The following is a 16,836-nucleotide window of genomic DNA, read 5'->3' on the forward strand; positions in this document are numbered from 1 at the left end:
GTGGTGATGTCTGTTGGGGGAAATTAGTGTAAAATAGTATTAAAATTACTTCAGAGTTGCATGGAGTCAATAACTTATTCATAAAAGATCAATTTCCATGTTACTTGCATGTTATGAGCCCATAAACTTTCAATTTGTACTAAGGAAACTCTGTAGCTTAGCTAAAAATATTACACACTCAAGACTGACTATGGAATGAGCTGCACTATTGACCCATAATAACCATAATTGTATGATTCAAATAGGTCATACACTGCAAAAAAAAAAAAAGTATTATAACTAATGATTTTTTTCCCCTGACCCCATTGGCAGATCATTGTTCTTGTTTTAAACATAAACTCACTTTTAAAAAAAGACTTAGGCCTGGTTTCACAGACAGGACTTTGACTAAGCCAGGACTAGGCGTTAGTTAAATTAGGTCATTTAATTATATTTTATAAACGTTCCTTAGAAAAAACAATTACTGGTGTGCATCTTGAGACAAAACATTGGCACTGATATTTTAAGATATGCCAGTGCAAGTTGTTTTCAGTTAAGGCGGCTCAAACATGCATTTTAGTCTGGGACTAGCTTAAGCTTAAGTCAAATGCATCTTGATTTAAGAAAGTCAAATAGATCATATCTGTTATTTAAACCGTCTCTATTTTTGTCAAATAACCTCTTGTTGTTTTTCTCTTCCAGCTATGGCGGGTCTGATCGTCCCTCCCATGTGAAGAGGAACCTGATCTTCCTCTAAGGCTTCATTGAGCCCACAACAAACTCACTGGCTCACCAAATCTGTCTGCCACTCCCTTATTGAACATCACCAGTCCTACGAGGAGCTGCCCGAAAAGAACATCTACACCTGGATCACTAAAAAAAAAAATATATATATATGAAAATGTCCCGAGTCCTGAAATGTCAATAGATGTGTTTGTTTTGCCCTCTACGACTTCATCCTTGGAGACTCTGAGAACGCCGTACCGGGTGGCATTTCGAGCGGGACAATAAAAGCTGGATAATATCGCAATGGGAACGAGAAGCCGAGGTTTTGATTCGTCCACGACCGTAGGGGCTTCTTTGCATGGCTGATGTTGTCTATAGACTGGTTCCTCTCTGTTCGTTTCATATTGTATGTCTGTCCTGTTTCCACTGTGAGAAGAGACGCCACTCATCCAGATGGGACTGCCACAGCTCAAAACGCCAGTCGAAAACGATTCATTCCTATTTACAAAATGCATTGGTTTTTAACATCAAGCTGATTTTATTCCCTTCCGCTTTTGTTTTAAACCATCAGAGTGGTGCACAAAGACGAACCGATCCCAGACTGAAAAGCGTGATATTTAGCAATGATCAGGATGATGGAGGTCAGCCGTTTTTTCCTCATACTGTTTCTGTAGTTCCAGTGTAGTTCCAGGTGTGTGGATAGGTAGATTTAAGCCAGGAATGCTTTCTGCAGTTTTAATCACATTTAGGTACCAGACTTATTGTTGAACTTCTTATTGTGCTTTTTTGTATGTATTTATAAAGTTTGTTTCGGGATTTCTTTGGTGAGTTAGGCCTGAATAATAGTATCAAATATCTGTCAACACATTTGATGTCTTAATACCTTTTAGATATTGTAAAAAGAGTGAAAAATAAAAGGGATTACACTTTTTTTTGTACAAACAAAAACGACAATGACAAAAAAAAAGAGGTCTGGACATGACCAGGACACCTGTTTTTTTTAAAGCAGGGTGTAAAACTTCACCACTTTTGTAAAAAAATCAAAAAACAAATCGACAAAACATTTTTTCAATCGTATATTTAATGTTTTCTTTTTGCTAAAAGCATTTGTGTTCTTGTTCCTCCTCTTGTCTTGTGTGTTCTTGTGAAACGTGTATGATCATAGTTATTTCCTAATGCACTATTTTTGTTGGGGCACTTACAAGAGCTATGTATCTTAGCAAGCAGAAGAAAATAATAATGATAATAAAAAAGAACAAAAAAAAGAGAAAAACTTATACAAATATGCACCAGTATGTTTTCAGATGATTTTTTTGGGGGATTACTCTTTGCTTTGGTCATTATAGCTGAAATCGTTCATCATGTGATTTTGTTGATGTTTCTAAAATGTTTCCATAATACTTCTCTGTCCTCGTTGAGGTTTATTTTACATTAGATATCCGTTGTTTCGCCACACTGTGTCGACTGGTGAAATGTCAAAATTTCGATGCTGTCATATCTAATGTGCCACATGATTATTGTATCGCATGTCCAGAAATGGACCAAACCTGTTGAAACGGAGGACATTTTGACGTGGAACCATTCAGTGAGGTCAGTGTGGCTAGTGAAATTGTTACTGTTGTTGCGCACACATGCACACAAGTTATGCAATCTGTATTTAAATGCAAATCGCAATCCACATTTCAGTGGATTAGCTGTGAAATTCAATATTGGAAGGAGATATAATGATGCCTTAAAATAGGATGCGCTCCAACATTCCAAATCAAAAATCAAGAAAAAAAAAAGTCTGTGATATGATACATTAAAAATGGTAATTTTCTCAGTAGAGAAAATGTGGAAAATCATGAGGAAATATGACGTGATCAACATATTGCAGGTTGTCATCTTCATGAAGGTGGTTTCTTTGGTTGGACACGACCAAATATCACTAACTGTGAGCACTTGAAAACGACGTAAAAGTTTAATATTCCAGTCATGTTTTTTTTTCCTATTTTCTTGAAGTATGTGAAGGTGTGTGTTTGCAAAGATGACATGTGAAAGAAATAGTGGTTTCTGAAGAGCTCTTTTAATTTCACAGGTGACCTAATTACTTCGTTTTCGTCCTTTTGGGGTTTAGACATAAATGGGGTAAAGAAAATACAATTTGACAGTGCCCTATTATACTACAACAGCTGAATTCAATCTCAAAGTTCACATGAAAACATCTCAGAGATCCAGCTTGGCTGGACACAGTCAAACACACACACACACACGTCCATCCATTTCACCCATGCATTGAGTTTCCTAATAGCTTGTGAAAGGTTTTTTGTCATAGATGTAGAGAGCTGGCTTCTGCCTTTCTCAAACCCTGTTTTCTTTGGAAATGTTGAACTCAAAGTGAAATGAAGAAAGGTACTGCATCTTTGTGAAATATGAAATATATCAAAATATATCAAAGCACAATGTTTAATTATTGTCTTTAGAATTCAGATAGGGAGATGTATTCTACTTTCCTTTTTTCTCTCTGACCATGCTGTAAATAAATGCATGTTTTTTTTCAGGTTTTTTTTCCCTGTGATCCCGTGCTTTTTGTACAGAAACAGAAAAATAAAGATTACATTTGGCTTGAAAGCATTCTGTGAAGCGTCTTTATAACGTGAAGCGCACAGACTCTTTTTCACTTTCACAATGTTTTAAAAACATCAACAGTCCATCGAGTTATAAAAGTCACTTTTTATGCTGTGCTGCTCAGCATGGGGTGGACCATCTCAGGCCAGAACTCTCCAAACTTCACAGCGAGGCTCATCCTTCCAAGGCTTCGACCTTTTGGTCTGCTCCGCCTGCCAGCACTGCTCAGTTGATGGGATATATTTTTGAAACCTTATCCAAAGACCACATTCAAATTTTTTTTTTTCAAGAGTTTTGGCCCTCAAATCCAACGCGCTGAACCTGCATAAAGACACGTTGACCCACGCAGATCAGAATCAATCATTCCTGAAATCACTCCAGCGCAGTCATTTTCCTGAGCTCCCTGCTTGGATAGGACAGAATGAGGGAGATATTCAGAACGTGATTTGTGCTCATGTCAAGGAAATATCCGAGACATGAAGCTGGTGGCCTTTTGATTACCTCTAGAGTTTGACAGTCTCACAAATTGCACAGTCGACACTGGCTAGTTTACAGCATGTCTGTCTACACCTAAAGTCAGTCTTACTAGCTAACCACTATATCTCTGAGCAGAAGTTTAATGGAAAAGTATAGAGAGAACACAGTGATAAAAGATTCATTTGGCAGTGTTTTTAAGTATAAATCCAACAAAATGTAAAGGTTCATGCTTACAATGAAATAAAAAACAAATCAATTGTACACATTTACATGTATTGGTGGCTTCAATGCATGCATCAATATGCATGTGTATAAGGGAGAATAATGTGAGCATGCTCAGTGTAACTGCATCAACGTGTGTTATTGCACATCTACAGTGAGTCAGCAGCGGGTCATTTGAAGTCTTGTATCTTTATCTTCTTGGTCCTCACAGCCTTTGATGGCATTGGGCAGCAGAGCTTGTATCAAAGCTTTAGCTCATAAACAGGAAATCTGCCTGGTATCTCCAGAACGTGTGTGGGAGTATAAGAGCTCCGTCTATCTCTCAGTCCATGCTGCCGAGACCGGACTCGACAACCCTGGATGAGCACGTTTCCAGCACTACCATGACCCTCCTATTGTTGCTCAATGAATATCCACTTGTCTGTTTGTGAGTGGGAGAATGATAGCAGCCTTGCATCTTTGAGGGAACGACAGTGTTCTGAGTTTTCCCATGGAGAGTTTTGTGTTTCACTGCCATCCATACGTCAGCCCTACGATAACAGTTCCACGCTTCCAATACCTCCACAAAGAAATGACTGGTGCAGCCAAATGACGGACATCTTGAGTAATGCGCGATTTCGACAATCCTATAAGATCATTACAAAACATGGATGTAATAAACTTGGGAACGACATGTAGCTATGTATGAAACCTATTGAATCGTAGGCTACGACGCAAGTCAGAATTGAAGAATAAAAAGTAATCAGCATGCGCTAGTGGTAAACAAATAGAGCAAGATAAATGGCACTTTGGCAATTGTGGTTTTTAATGTGCGCTAAAAAAGAAGAAACGAAAGAGGAGAATATGGACACGGTCTTGGCTAGGGAAAAAAAGGCCAATTTTGCAAATGGAGCTTGCGGTAAGTGGTTTTAAGTTTTGGCACAGTGTCGCGTTGATGAAAACGCCATTTCATGTTGTATTTTTATTGGCTAGTCAGTAGACGTAGGTCATAGCAGAAAACACACTTGAGATCATCATGCTAATCTGACACTTTCTGAAACTGTCAGAAAATGATCGCAGGCTATCTTTGGTCACAAGGTCGTGACAACGGCCGTCTTTGAATTTCTCTCAATGTACAACGTTGGACCAACTTTTGGCGCAACGACCACGGAAAATCGCTAAGATTGGCCAAAAGCATACAATGTGTACCAGGCATAAAAGGGGAAACATTTAAAGCTGGTTTGTCAAAGCTTGAAACCACCAGTCACACCTGACAGTTTTAGGGCAAGACTCCCGTTTCATATTCTTGTTTGATGGATATTTCAGAAGAAAAATGGGGCTTTAGTTGAATATGAAAACAAGTAAAGAGTTTGTGGTAAGTGAGTGAGAGACACTGGTTTGTATTTTTTTTCTCGTGACCCTAAAAGAATAGCTCGCTCAAAAAAGTCATCATTCAACCAAATAATTTATTCAGTTAAGAAGTAGAATTTTTATATTATACAAATAATGCAAGAAATAGTTCTCAAAGACTTCCTTTCCAGGTGTGTGGGTGAGTCAGAGAACTCAATGCCATGATGTCACTCCTCAAGTACGGCCCATCTGTGTATCAGCCACCCTGACGAGTAAGGAATGGCCGTGCTTCCTGTGTCCTGATGATGTCATAGTGACAGCGCAGGGCCGCCGTTGATCCTGCGCGGGGTTGGGCAGCAGTAAAACAGGCCCAGAGGACTGACAGGGAACTGTAAGTCATCTTAAACAGGAAGTGCATGAGGCCTCAGCCGATGATGACATAGGATCCCTCCACCGACTCTGCACAGTTCACAAGGTGCATAAATCACCCGTGCAAAAGTTCACCTCCAGCCAGGAAAGCCACGATCGCTGAAGGAGCTCTGGAAAGATCACATCGGCCCATCAAAACCATGTGTTGCGCTATGGTCGGCTCTCGTCTGAAGGAGAACCTATTTAGGCGTATCTCCCGCTGTTGGTTGCGGTTTCCTCCCGGATTTGACGATTGTGTTACACCGTGGCACAAGCAAATGGCCTCTGCAGGTGTGAGTTATTGAGAAGTGATCCATCATTCTTGTCAAAGCCAATCTCGGTTTTGATCGTGAGATACGTTTAAATGTTTGTTAGGGCTACTAGCAAAGAGAACTCCATACGGAGCAGGAATGGGAAAGATCTCACGCTGACACCCATGGGTCACGCGGTGATCTAACGTAAGAGGGATTGACGTGGTTTGATTCAGTTGATGTGCGTTTGCTCATAAAGTGAGACATGCATTGCTGAACACTTGTTACTTGCTCTTCCTCGACCTGTCATTGAGTTTGACAAGTGTTACCGGATGGCTCTCGATGAATACTGCTTTATAGATGCATGTCTTTCACAGCCAAGGTGGATGCAAAAATCACCTGTCAGAATAACTGTTCAAACCAAATCCGTTTGCCGTTCTAGAAGAGAAAATCTCACTTTAATTAGGAGGCTTATACTGCGTGTGACCGCAGCGGCGTTTCTTCCCAGTTAGTCCCTCCTTCCTGTCATCACCTCCGCCTAAAACCACACCTCATTCTCTCACCACGATCTCTCCATTTTGAAACCGCTCGCGGTATCAGCTGAAGAAATATTATCATTTCCGTTGCCAATCGGACCTTGTGTGGCCCTGAAGCGAGAGGGCCGTGTGGAGAGTGTGACCGGGTCACCGAGACGAAGTGTCGCTGGATGTGGTTGCTCTGCTGGGGAAGAAGCGCTGTCACACCCCCCTTGGCGGGAAACTCGATCCTAGCGGCTAAGAGGCGAGCTGGAGAAAGCCCCATCACTCCTGCAACATCCCAGAGAGCTTGCGTCCCGGGAACCCTGCTTGTGTTGAAAGAAGAATAACATCCCTTGTTTTGTTTTGGTATTGGTTTTTTTCTTTTTTAGGCGGCCTTCGTTCGTTCGAAGACAACCTCGGCGTAAAACGCCTCCTTGAGAAAACAAAGAAAAAAAGTACACTTTACACCTGTTTCCTTTTTTCATCTGTCTTCATTATTCTGTAGGAGGCAGGATGTTTGGTTTGGCTGCGACCTGCCTCATGACTTAATCCCTGGGTGCTATTGTTAAATTTTCGAGAAAAAGAATGAAAACCAAATGTGGTGTGGGACCGAGGATTGAGTTTCAAGCCTGCGCTTTAACAATGTTATATTTCCAGCCGTGCAGGCCAAATAATTCACTTATGTTTCTCTTGTAATATTATGCCAAACATGAGATCTTTACTTTGTCAAATCTGGTAAATATCAAACCCACGATATCAATAGGAAAACAGTTTTAATAAGCATTCCCAGAAGAGGTCGGAGGAACACCTCTCACCTGGAAGCGATTAAACGGGACAGGAAATGGAGGCAGAGAGTGAGTGCTTCCCAATAACGCCAACCCCTGAAGAACAAACATATGCAGAATCATCATAAACCATTATCTGAGAGCAGATATAATCACTGCAGACATCTGGGGCACAAACTAATTATTTATACAGTAAATATATATTTTAATACGCGTCTTGCAAACATGCACTTCTTTTTTTTTGCAAACGCCCAGTGAAACAAAAACAAATAAACATTACTATACTTTACTAAACTTGATCATGTATTTTTAAAGTGAACTAAAACCATATTATATTATTGAAATAAAGCTGAAATAAAATATAAATATTAGATGAAAGGCTTAAAAAAAAAAAAAAAATTTTTGAGTTAGCTTTGCCAACTAAATGAAATGAATATGTTTAAATTAAATAAAAATAAAGCAAAATAAAAATATAAATATAAAAAAGTGACAAAAGCATTTAACAAAAACTAAAATAAAACTGAACATACAAAAAATAGCCTAATATAAAAAGTTAAAACTAAATTAAAATATACATAATACTAAAATAATAATATTGTGTATAAAAAATGGTCATCTCATAATTTAATAATTCCAATTATATTTTAAGTTGAAAGAATTCCTTTATTTTTATGTGCATTTCATGTTGTTAAATTGTTTGCATTAATGTATGCTATGTTTATATTTGAGTTTGATTGTAAAGAACAAAACAGGCTAAAGTAGTCCAAGAAATTTTATATTTTACAGTATATTATATCCCATATATATATATATATATATATATATATATATATATATATATATATATATATATATATATATATATATATATATATATATATATATCTATATCCATGACATACTGTACATCCAGTAGAGGTCGAAATGTTAAATATATAGGGACCAAGTTGCCATCCCAGATTTTGTAGTAAATGTAACAGGAAATGTATTAAAAATCCGTTCAATTTTGTTAAGATGGGTCACCATGTCTGATGTAAAATCCAGCTCCGAAGCAAAACCAGGTGAGAACCACTATACTTTAAGGAAAAGTTGTTCTTTAGAAGATTCCCGGTGAGCAGGGAAGCCCTTCCCGATTGAAATTCAAACAGCAGAGACACTGTGATCATCTCCCAGGTACAAATCAGAGTTAATAAATCAATCTGCAGCCTGGGTGTGCTCACAGTCACTCGCTAAACAAATGGATTCTGCTTGCTTAATGAGAACACAAGGAGGGGGAGGAGGGATGGAGGTAAAGGAACTAATACCTCTGATGGAATCAGCAGACATGAGCTGCAGACACCTGCCAAAAAGCAAACGGCACCGGCCCAAGTCAGGGATTTGGCCAGCGAGGCCGCGGCGGCATCCGCGTAGGAGAGCTTCTCGTTCCGTGGCAGATTTACAGCGGACCATGAGGCTTTTCTTGGAGAGACAATGGGCTGTCGGAGCACCCAAAGGCACGCAGAGGATAACTACAACAGCAGATCGTAAAGAAAGTCTGATGATGATGATTCTAATCCAGGCCTTTCTATAGATGTCAGACTTATTTCGTTAATACAAGGTGATGAAATGAACAGATGAGCAGCAATCAGCACTGCATCTGCAAAACACATCCTCTTGCACATGTTCAAAACCTCACCTCGCTGGCTGGATCATCGCTGCATGTCTACTGCAAGTTTTTGGTCTGCAGGATCATGTTGTTCAGGAATTTTCTTTGGGAGGTTTGAGATGTCTTTCTTGAGCACTGAAACAGTTTCTTCCATTTCACTCACAATATTTAACATGACATTTTGAGTGTATTGTTATGGGCTCTCAGAGAGGTTCGTGTAAGCAAGGAAATACAAAAAAGAAAAAAAAGAGTTGCTTTTTCAGTGGCTTTAATTCCAGAAGTTTCCACCCTCATTTCCTCCTTAGTTATTTCAAATACATTGTCAATAACTAGTTTAAAGCCTTGAAACAAACCAGCTTTGAGATTAAATCACAACTTTTTGTTCTAATTTTGATTAGAGGCAAAACCGTATGTGACTTGACTTTAAGAGGCACTAAGGTATAATTCCTAAGAAGCACTGATGATGTCATCTAATCAAAAATTACAGTAACGTATAAAATGATTGGCTTGAGAATTATTTTCTCTGCAACACTTTATAATAAGATCTCGTTTGTTAACATTAGCGAAAAGCTAACATTACCTAACAAAGAGCAATATAACTATTACAGCATTTATTAACCTCTGTTAATGTTAGTTAATAAAAATGTTCAAGTTCATGCTAGTAATGTTAACAGGTAAAAGTTTCGATGATTTGAGATTGTTGGTTTTGAAATGTTGAGATTAACATTAACTAAGATTAATAAATGCTGTAGAAGTATTTTTCATTGTTAGTTCGTGTTAACTAACTAATGTTAACAAATGAAACCTTATTGTAAAATGTTACCTATTTCTCTATAAAGATAAGTGGCATTTCTAATTCTGTAACCTGCACCAAACACACACTTCTCTCGCTCAATACCAGCATTTACTTCACCAAGCATCATCTATTCTCCATCCATGAATATTTATCTATTTGACACTGTTCCAGGTGCCTTCTGGGTAAAAGCATTTGTGAATGTTGGTGACAGACTAAATGAAAGTGTGTATGAATCTAAGCAGAAATCCAATGATTGAAATGGGACCATCTGCAGGAACATTAAAAGGATTCCCAGGGAATGCATGAACTGAATTTTTTTTTATATACCAGAACGCAATGCAAGTCGCTTTGGATAAAAGTCAAATGCATAAATGTAAATCTCCATAATCAACAATTATCTTTAAAATCTATAATCTCATAGACGTATACACTTATTTATTCATCATCACGGTCATATCATGGCTTTATGCACTGTAAATTTGATAGACAGACTAAATGTATATATTTAACTCATGAATTTGTCTAACGTTATAAATATGTGGAAACTGTCAGCGATAGCATCTATGTTGCAATGGACTTTTAGCGCATATGCATGAATATGTATGTTTCAGTGTGAGAGCCCTGTAGAAAATATTCCATATAGTCTTGCGTCCCGTGAGAGCTTTAATGGGTCATTCCACATGTTTACACAGCAGCCGAGTTCTCAGCAAAGCGTCTTCGACGAAGTCAGTTCTCCGTTAACTATGCGAGGTAGCTTGTGGTGAGCGGCGCTCTCATATATATTTCAGCTCAAGCAGATTGTTGAAGGACTTTTGAAACAGGAGATTTGAGATGACTCAACTTTCACTGCAGCCGTATAAACATTCACTGCCGCTCTGCCCGAGATCCATCAGTCTACCCTTAGTGAAAGCGGCCATAAAAAAATCCCCTCCGGGAACAGTGAGAACGTATGAGAGTTCCAGCCTGGCAAGGACTAATATTAAAACAACGAAGCCCCATAATTATCATAGAATTCCAAAGAAGGCCGGCCCTTAATTAGGCCACACAGGATCCTCTTTATAAAGTATGGAAGTAATAAATAAGCCATTAGCTGGGCACTAAAGGCGCAAGAAATAAAACCCAGTGCAGGAGAAGGCAGAGATTGGCCTGAACTCAAAGACTGATGGTGAATGATATACTAAAGCCCCTGGGTCACAGATCTTCATCACTATTCTGAAACACAGCTCAGAGCTCGACTCTTTTCTTACTGCACTGTGATTTATGGGTCATGTGACCAGCTGCAACTGTAGGCACTGAGGATGGGAAGCTCCGCCCACACCTGTTAGCTGATGTACGGCAATAGTAAACAAGTCACACAAATCATTGTATCATTATGTACTGTTAGGCGTTGGTTTACTAAATTTCTTCAGGATTATTTATCGCCAACGTCACACTCGTATCCAATATGCGGTCAAGCGCGGTCTTGTCAGGGCTGCTTTTGAGGTTGAGAAAAATCTCATATCTATGAAATTATGAAACCTCTCCTTTAGGAACCGTACAGTTTTATTAGTTTTACAACGGCTGCCGTTAACGAATGACCGCCTTCACACACCAAGTAAAAAACAGCAAAGTTAATGGCTAACAAAGGAAGTCAGGAGCAACGCTAGGCTGATTATGGCAATAACTCTCACAGATACTAATTACAAATGGCTGTAAAATAAGTCAAACTGGTCATCCTAATGAGCACACCAGAGACCTATTGTTAAATTCCATTAAAAAGATCTATTCTTTCTCCTTTTTCTTTCCATTTTTTCCCGCAGCATCAGTGTCATGTTATCAGATGTAACACAACAAATACTGCATGTCTCTTAAAGGTCATTATGCTGTAAAAAGTTTCTTTAGGTAAATTATTAATGTAATTATCCAACTTGAAATTAAAACCGATATGAAACAGAGGAAGAAAGAACCACAGAGTGTCAACATATAAAAGCATGTCCACATATTTAAAAATTAAGCTTTGACTAATTAAATACATTTTAGACTGGATCAGCGAGATGATTCTGCTATCTACAAAAAAGGGAGAGATTAATGTATATACATAAACTACAATTCAAAAGGAATTAATAATTGTATTCAGCAAGGATGCATTAAATTGATCAAAAGTGACAGAAAAGACATTTCATGTTGAAAAAGATTCTAACTTCTATTTCAAATAAATGCGGTTCTATTGAAGTTTCTATTCATCAAAGACTCCTAACAAATGTCAGATTTCACAAAGAAATATTACAGTAAGATATTAAGCAGCACAACTGTTTTCAACAGAGGCCTGGTTTCCATTACAGATTTGCACAAAACGTGTGCGATATTTTCTAGATGTTGATTAAAAACGATTGCAAAATGACAACGTTTCCATTAACCGATGTTATGCGACTAAAACGTCATTTTTTCCTCTTAAGAAAAGTAATGGACACTTAAAACATGCTTTAAAATGTATAGATGTACTTTTTAGAAAACAAAACATCAAATCAATTGGCATTTGCAAACAAAAGATGCTTCACTTCACTTTTGCAATGACTTTAAAGCTACTTGGCCTAAAGGTATTATAACAAACAATATTGTAACAAACTTCTATTTTTCTCTGTGAAAAGCTTGTACTTCCTTTATATAAAATAAATACGTCTTGGTTTGAAATTTTGTTCTTTAATATCTCTAAAGCATTTGAACTCATCTGAACAAAATTGAATTCAAGAAGTATTTGGACCATTAAAAATATACTTTCCTTTGACGACATGCCAAATGCAAGTCCATTGCATGGCTACAAAGAACAGAGAAGCTCTCTTCAGCGCCTCCACTAATGTGGGTCACTCTGCAAATGAGCGATTGCCTTTGCCGTCAAAGCACCAACACACTTTCTGTTAAACTTTAAGGTACTCGGAGCATTAAAATAAACCACTCTAGGGAGACGTGCTACAGGCCGGTGAGACCACCCTAGCTCTCCAGTGTAGAATAGGTGGATAGGTGGTAGATTAAACGTATCTGAGGACGAGCCAAATGGGCTGTTCTCCTCCAGCTGAATCTCTGACGGAACCCTTTCGCCGTGCCATCCTTCGACTGCCTGCAGTGGACTCTAGAGGACTCGGAGCTCCACAGGGTGGGCAGATTCTAATAAAAAGTAGTTGACATTTTAATTGCATTTTTCTCATCAAGGACTAATATGCAAGATGGGTCTGGCATCTCTTCGGAGAGCAATGTGGGTGATGTTATGATCCGTAATTTCTTTGATAAACACTCAGAACCCCCATTGATACGATCTCGCAGCGAGCGGCTTTGTGTGGAAGCGCTTCTCAGCTGCATTTGTTGCCAAGCCCAACTAATGGAGACATTTGATTGGAGCGCAGTGCATGCAGAACGCTTTGGCTTGTAGCTATTCGCCAATTGCGTTAACAAAGGCTGCACACTTGGACAACTGCAGTATGTGGATGCGCAAACTATTGTGGAGACGAAGTTTCTGAATGTATATTGTTGTGCTAAATTCTTATATTAATCAAGGCCAAGGAGAGGGAGGTCAAAGACTCAATATCCTTGTTTAGTATTAAGCTTGTCACGCTAAACGAAGCCATGTCCAAATCGTGTATCGTGGTAGAAAACGAAGTGCTCTTAGCGTATACATAATAACTTTATTGGATTATTTTGTTACACTAATCTCTGAAGAATATAGTCAGATTAGGCAGCTGCCCCCTGGTGTGACAGTCACCAAAGACCTCGAAGATTGTCTGTATTAGCGTTTCCCAGAAGGCCATGCAGTGCAGTTTAAATACATAATGGCTTTCAATTAAGAGTTCTATAAACATTGCAAATGAAATGTATTTTTCAACTTGTACATTTTTAGGTGGAGAGAAATGTCATTGCTGTGTTCATGCTGAACAGTATGAGAAATGAGCAGCAAGCTTTTTCTCATGACAACTATCCAAGAAGCCACCTGGATTAGCTCTGTTTTCCATCGGGCACTAACACACTTCAACATCACCAAGTTGAAATGAATTGAGTAATTTACCATCTGGTTGATGCCATCGTATCCTGCTAGTGTGTTGATTGTTTCTCATTACACGCTTGCTTATATCCACTCATATCCATTATAAAATATCATTTAAATTTTCAGTTGATTATTTGCATTTTTTACACCAATATATCCTCTTAACAGCAGTCTGTTGTATAACAGAGCGCAGCTCCTCTATGAGAGCATGCTTTCGGGGTTAAAGGTGTAAGCACTTTCCAAGAGGCTCCCAAACGGATTAAACGGTGGGAAAAAAGAGAGGTAATTGGAACTAGTCGGCATAGCTACAAACAAGAACTTCTTCCCTCAGAAGCTTTAAATTTACTGTTTGAATGGCAGAAAACTCAAAGATTTTTCAATTACCAATTTTCTTCGTACTTCTCTTTTCTTTTTCTCTTATGCATTTAAATTGGATATGATCTCGGAGGAAATGGTTATCATTTTAATGACACTCTCCATTCATTAAAGGCTCCAGATCTCCAGCCTTCACACTCTCATGGGGAACCGCCGAATAAGAGGCAGACTCGGAGAAAGAGAGAGAGAGACGCGCTGTTCAATTACCTCTGTGTTGGCCCTTCCTCACGAGGCCCCGCTGTGTGGCCCTTAATCCTATCCTAAGGAGTCAGGCCCAGGTGCGAAGAGAACTAGAAGGAAACAAAAGATTTAAAGTGCTTTTTGTGTTCACTTTTTCAACAGAACATGCACATTAGAAGTAGATGGATTTACTTAAAAAGGATGTTAAATGTTAAATATATACATATAAGAATAAAATAGTTAAATATAATAAAAAATAAAAACGCTCTATACATATAATATAAAAATTAAATATTTTAATTTATCTAGAGTTACATGTATCATGAGTTAAAGATGTTTAGCTATTTTTACTGGAAAGACAAAGACTAAAAAATTGATTAAGAAAACGTTTTTTGCCATTTTTTTATTGCTATAGTTGTTGAAAGAAAATGTAGAATGGGACGTATGATCTTTTTGATAAAACGATATAATTGTACGAGTACGGTTACCTCATTGAGAGAAATGAGAATCATTTGGCTTTAGTCTTTGTGGGCCTCATTAATTGGGTTTAATCAGAGGATTTCAAAGAGAATATAAGATCAAATATTAAACATGTTCAGCTGTCGTGATACACACAAAAACCGTTCATTCGTTTGTTCCTCTAAATTTCCTCCTAACACAAGTTGAATAACATCAATGCAAAAAAAACACACGGCCGATCCTTTGTAATTTGCATTTTAAGGCATGTCTTTAAGTCGGCAAATGTGTTCTTTTTGTAAATAAACCAACACGCCAGATTTCCACCTCACCTCAGGGGCAACAAAGCAACGTGTTTTAAGTGGGGGAGAAGAAACAACATTTGATCAGGGACTAATCACAAATTTCACTCTACGATGCTTTTAATATTTCAAGTTCCTAAGCAATATGCAAATAAGAACCGCATTAATCGTCGGGCGCATTAGTAAGTCAAGGCACACAACGCAGCTTCGAAGATCGGCTTTATTCATTGTGTAATTAGGACCCAAATGTTAATGAATTATGCTAATTCGGTACAATTAGCATATAATATTGAAGACAATCAACAATTAGCATATGCTATTGGAAACAATCAAAAGGGCTGCATTCCCATATGGATCTTGCACCCTACGTATAGGAAGAGGCCGTTATGTGGGACGCGGAGGGGGTATGTGAATTATAGCACTTTCTTCCTCTCATTCACTCTCTCCCACCCCCCGCGTGGCAGACATGACCTCTATAACACAGAGTAGTGGTGTGTGTGAGTGTGTGTGAGAGCTAGCGGCTATGTCTTATCTTTGCACGAGTATGTGTTTGTGCGCATACAGTGGGGCCTAAACGCTTCTATTTTGATTTTTGTTTTATAATTTACATTATCAGCATTGAGTGAAAAGTTCTGAAAAACTGAACCATTAATATACTGTAGATTTTAGAGTTTCTTATTTTGTCAGCGGCACTCGAGTGGCATCCGTGCCACTCAGTGACTCCACAAACTGCATGAAACCTGACGACCATGTTCTCTAAGCATGACCCAAAGAACAAATACTAAGAGACTCAGGAATCCATGTTAATATTTCAATTCTTTTTTCAAAACTTTTTACTCAATGCGGACAATTTTAACTAGTACTGAATTTTTAGTACTGAAGTTCACATGATCAATGCCACAAATTAGCTTAGTTTACCTAGAAATTGTGCAAAATCTTTCTGATTTTACATCATAATGTTACTTTGTTTTAATATATATTTTTATATTTCTAGGTTTGACTTAAAACGAGAAGTTTCACTGAATGCTTCAATCATAAGGGGCCCATTATAAAAATAGTACAAAGTAAAAAGGCCAATTAAAGGCTTTCTTTCCACAGAATTTTCTTTGTTACATTTTAGCAGATAATTCATGCCTCAATGAATTTTCACCTACACTATTGTGTTTCACAGCTTGACCTAAGCCATAAAACTCACATAATATATCCATCATACGCTGCTCCAGCATGTTCCAGTTTAAGCCATTACAGCAATCAAGACTCACTCCCATTAGAAAGCTCTGGTATTTCCTCTCTCGCCGAGATTTCTCCAGTGACCTTGGGCAGGTTCCTCCAGGTGTGTCGGCAAGCCTGTAGTCAGTGGCCCCTGCTGAGGCCCCACCGTTCTCGTGCTCTGGGTGCGAGATCGAGGTGGAGGGGCGGCCAGCCGATCAGAGACGCTGCAGCCAGGTCGCCCATTTGGAACTTATTAAAACGGCGAGGCGGGGCGAGGCCCAGGTTCGGTGGGCCCCCGAGCGGCCCCGCACTGTCTGAGCTCATTTGCAGAGTGTCCTTTCCCACTGACAGCCTTCTAATTCGCATTTGAATTTAGGTCACATTGATCTGGGCCTGCGTCCAAAGCCGGCGCTCCCAACGGAACCTCCTCACACAGGCAAGACTTTTCTGCCGAGAGAGAGAGAGAAAGAGAGAGAGAGAGAGAGGAGAGAGAGGAGAGAGAGGAGAGAGGAGAGAGAGAGAGAGAGAGAGAGAGAGAGAGAGAGAGAGAGAGAGA

The 16,836-nt window shown here is 38.8% G+C and overlaps 1 protein-coding gene and 1 long non-coding RNA gene across 11 annotated transcripts in view; one reads left to right on the forward strand and one right to left on the reverse strand.

Moving 5' to 3' along the window:
- LOC307008727 (transcription factor COE3) overlaps positions 1 to 1,949 on the forward strand; it is a 118,270-nt gene extending 116,321 nt beyond the window's left edge. For all 10 annotated transcript variants that reach the window (XM_079631807.1, XM_079631802.1, XM_079631808.1 and 7 more), the window contains one exon: positions 682 to 1,949. In XM_079631807.1, coding sequence (XP_079487933.1) covers positions 682 to 713 — 32 coding nt within the window. In that variant the 3' untranslated portion in view covers positions 714 to 1,949. The remainder of the gene's footprint in view (positions 1 to 681) is intronic.
- Positions 1,950 to 7,357: 5,408 nt separating this feature from the next.
- LOC307008728 lies at positions 7,358 to 16,402 on the reverse strand. The gene is made up of 3 exons (XR_013799897.1): positions 16,264 to 16,402; positions 14,338 to 14,420; positions 7,358 to 7,398 (listed from the first exon to the last, which is right to left on the reverse strand). It is a non-coding gene; the product is annotated as an uncharacterized lncRNA (long non-coding RNA).
- Between the last annotated feature and the right edge of the window lie 434 nt (positions 16,403 to 16,836).

This window comes from Phoxinus phoxinus (genome assembly GCF_949152265.1).
Source record: "Phoxinus phoxinus genome assembly, chromosome: 12".
Taxonomy (NCBI): domain Eukaryota; kingdom Metazoa; phylum Chordata; class Actinopteri; order Cypriniformes; family Leuciscidae; genus Phoxinus; species Phoxinus phoxinus.